Source organism: Eimeria mitis, genomic scaffold (assembly GCF_000499745.2).
Source record: "Eimeria mitis Houghton genomic scaffold, Emh_scaff875, whole genome shotgun sequence".
Taxonomy (NCBI): Eukaryota; Apicomplexa; class Conoidasida; order Eucoccidiorida; family Eimeriidae; genus Eimeria; species Eimeria mitis.
This window is the reverse complement of record NW_013576444.1, coordinates 571-1957: the sequence shown is the minus strand read 5'-3', so window position 1 is coordinate 1957 and position 1387 is coordinate 571. Positions and strand designations below refer to the sequence as shown.

At 57.4% G+C, this 1387-nt stretch overlaps 2 protein-coding genes across 2 annotated transcripts in view; one reads left to right on the top strand and one right to left on the bottom strand.

The window, feature by feature from the left end:
• Window positions 1-76: 76 nt before the first annotated feature.
• Window positions 77-430, bottom strand: EMH_0024320 (uncharacterized protein; the record flags this gene model as incomplete). Its single annotated transcript, XM_013502286.1, has 1 exon — window positions 77-430. The coding sequence occupies one exon, from the start codon at window positions 428-430 to the stop codon at window positions 77-79; it is 354 nt and encodes a 117-aa protein (XP_013357740.1).
• Window positions 431-1066: 636 nt separating this feature from the next.
• EMH_0024310 (uncharacterized protein) overlaps window positions 1067-1387 on the top strand; it is a gene marked incomplete at both ends in the record, with an annotated part of 594 nt that continues 273 nt past the window's right edge. Inside the window, one exon of the mRNA XM_013502285.1 lies at window positions 1067-1387. Coding sequence (XP_013357739.1) covers window positions 1067-1387 — 321 coding nt within the window.

The window sequence follows — 1387 nt, the reverse complement described above, 5'->3', positions numbered from 1 at the left end:
CCAGCAGCAGCAGCAGCAGCAGCAGGAGAGATGCTGGGGAGATGGGTGTTCGTTCTATAGGTTGTTTGTCTCCTCCTTATTCTTCTGCTGATGCTGCTGCTGATATTTTGTCTGCCTTTGATCCTCCTGCTGCTGCTGCTGCAGCACCGCCAACTGCAGCAGCAAGGCTCTGGGGCCCCCGCGAGCCCCTCAGCAGCCCGGGGGCCCCCCTTGACGCCATGGGGGGCCCCCTCTCCTCGTCTGCTGCTGCTGTGCAGGGGGGCCCCCCCTCTTCATCGCCTGCTGCTGCTATGCTGGGGGGGAGGCCCTCGTCCCCTGCTGCTGCTGCTGCTGCTGCTGCTGCTGCTGCTGGGGGGCCCCGTTCGTTGTCTGCTGCTGTTAAGAGTCTGCAGCAGCTTGCTGCTGCTACCCCGTTGAGGGGAGAAGACATCGGCGGTGATATTCGCTTTATGAAACTAATTGCTGCAATAGACTGGGGACTGCAGCAGCAAGTGCTGCTCATGGCCAGCAGCAGCAGCAGCAGCAGNTAATTGCTGCAATAGACTGGGGACTGCAGCAGCAAGTGCTGCTCATGGCCAGCAGCAGCAGCAGCAGCAGCAGCAGCAGCAGCAGCAGCAGCAGCAGCAGTGTGATAAGTATATCTGAGATGTGTGCAATAGTATCTTCTTTATCTTATTTAAAAATAAAGAGAGGCACAGACAACGTGCTGCGGTCTCTGGTGCTGCTGGGCATGAGGAGAGCAGCAGAGTTTAGTGCTGCTGCAGCAGCAGCATTTCTGCTGCATCTTGCTGCAGCAGCAACAGCAACATATAACCCTATACAAAGAGCAACACTCAACGCATTCAGGGGACCCTGGGCTAGCAAGTTTATTCTAGCTGCTAATCAAACTGCTGCTGCTGCTGCTGCTGGTGGTGGTGGCAGCAGCAACAGCAGCAGCAGCAGTACTAGCAGCAGCAGCAGCAGCAGCAGCAGCATAGAAAAAAACACGCATTCAGCTGTTGATCTGTGTCGTTTGCTGCTGCTGCTGCTGCCGCTGTTCTTATCTTGCGATGCACTCGGAGAAGAAATGCCCAAATGCATGCACACACTCGTCAGCAGCGGGCTCTGGGCAGCAGCAGCAGCAGCAGCAGCAGCAGCAGCAGCAGCAGGAGATACTGCAGCAGCAGCAGCAGCAGCAGCAGGAGAAACTGCAGCAGTAGCAGCTGGAGGAGGAGCAGCAGCAGGAGCTGGAGCAGCAGCAGGAGGAGCCAGCAAGTTAAGAGAGCCTGCTGCTGCTGCAGCAGCTGCAGCAGCATCAACAGCAGCAGCAGCAGCAACAGCAGCAGCAGGAGAAGCAGCAGCAGGGTTAATCAAGCCAGGAGAGTTTGCTGCTGCTGCTGTTGCTGCT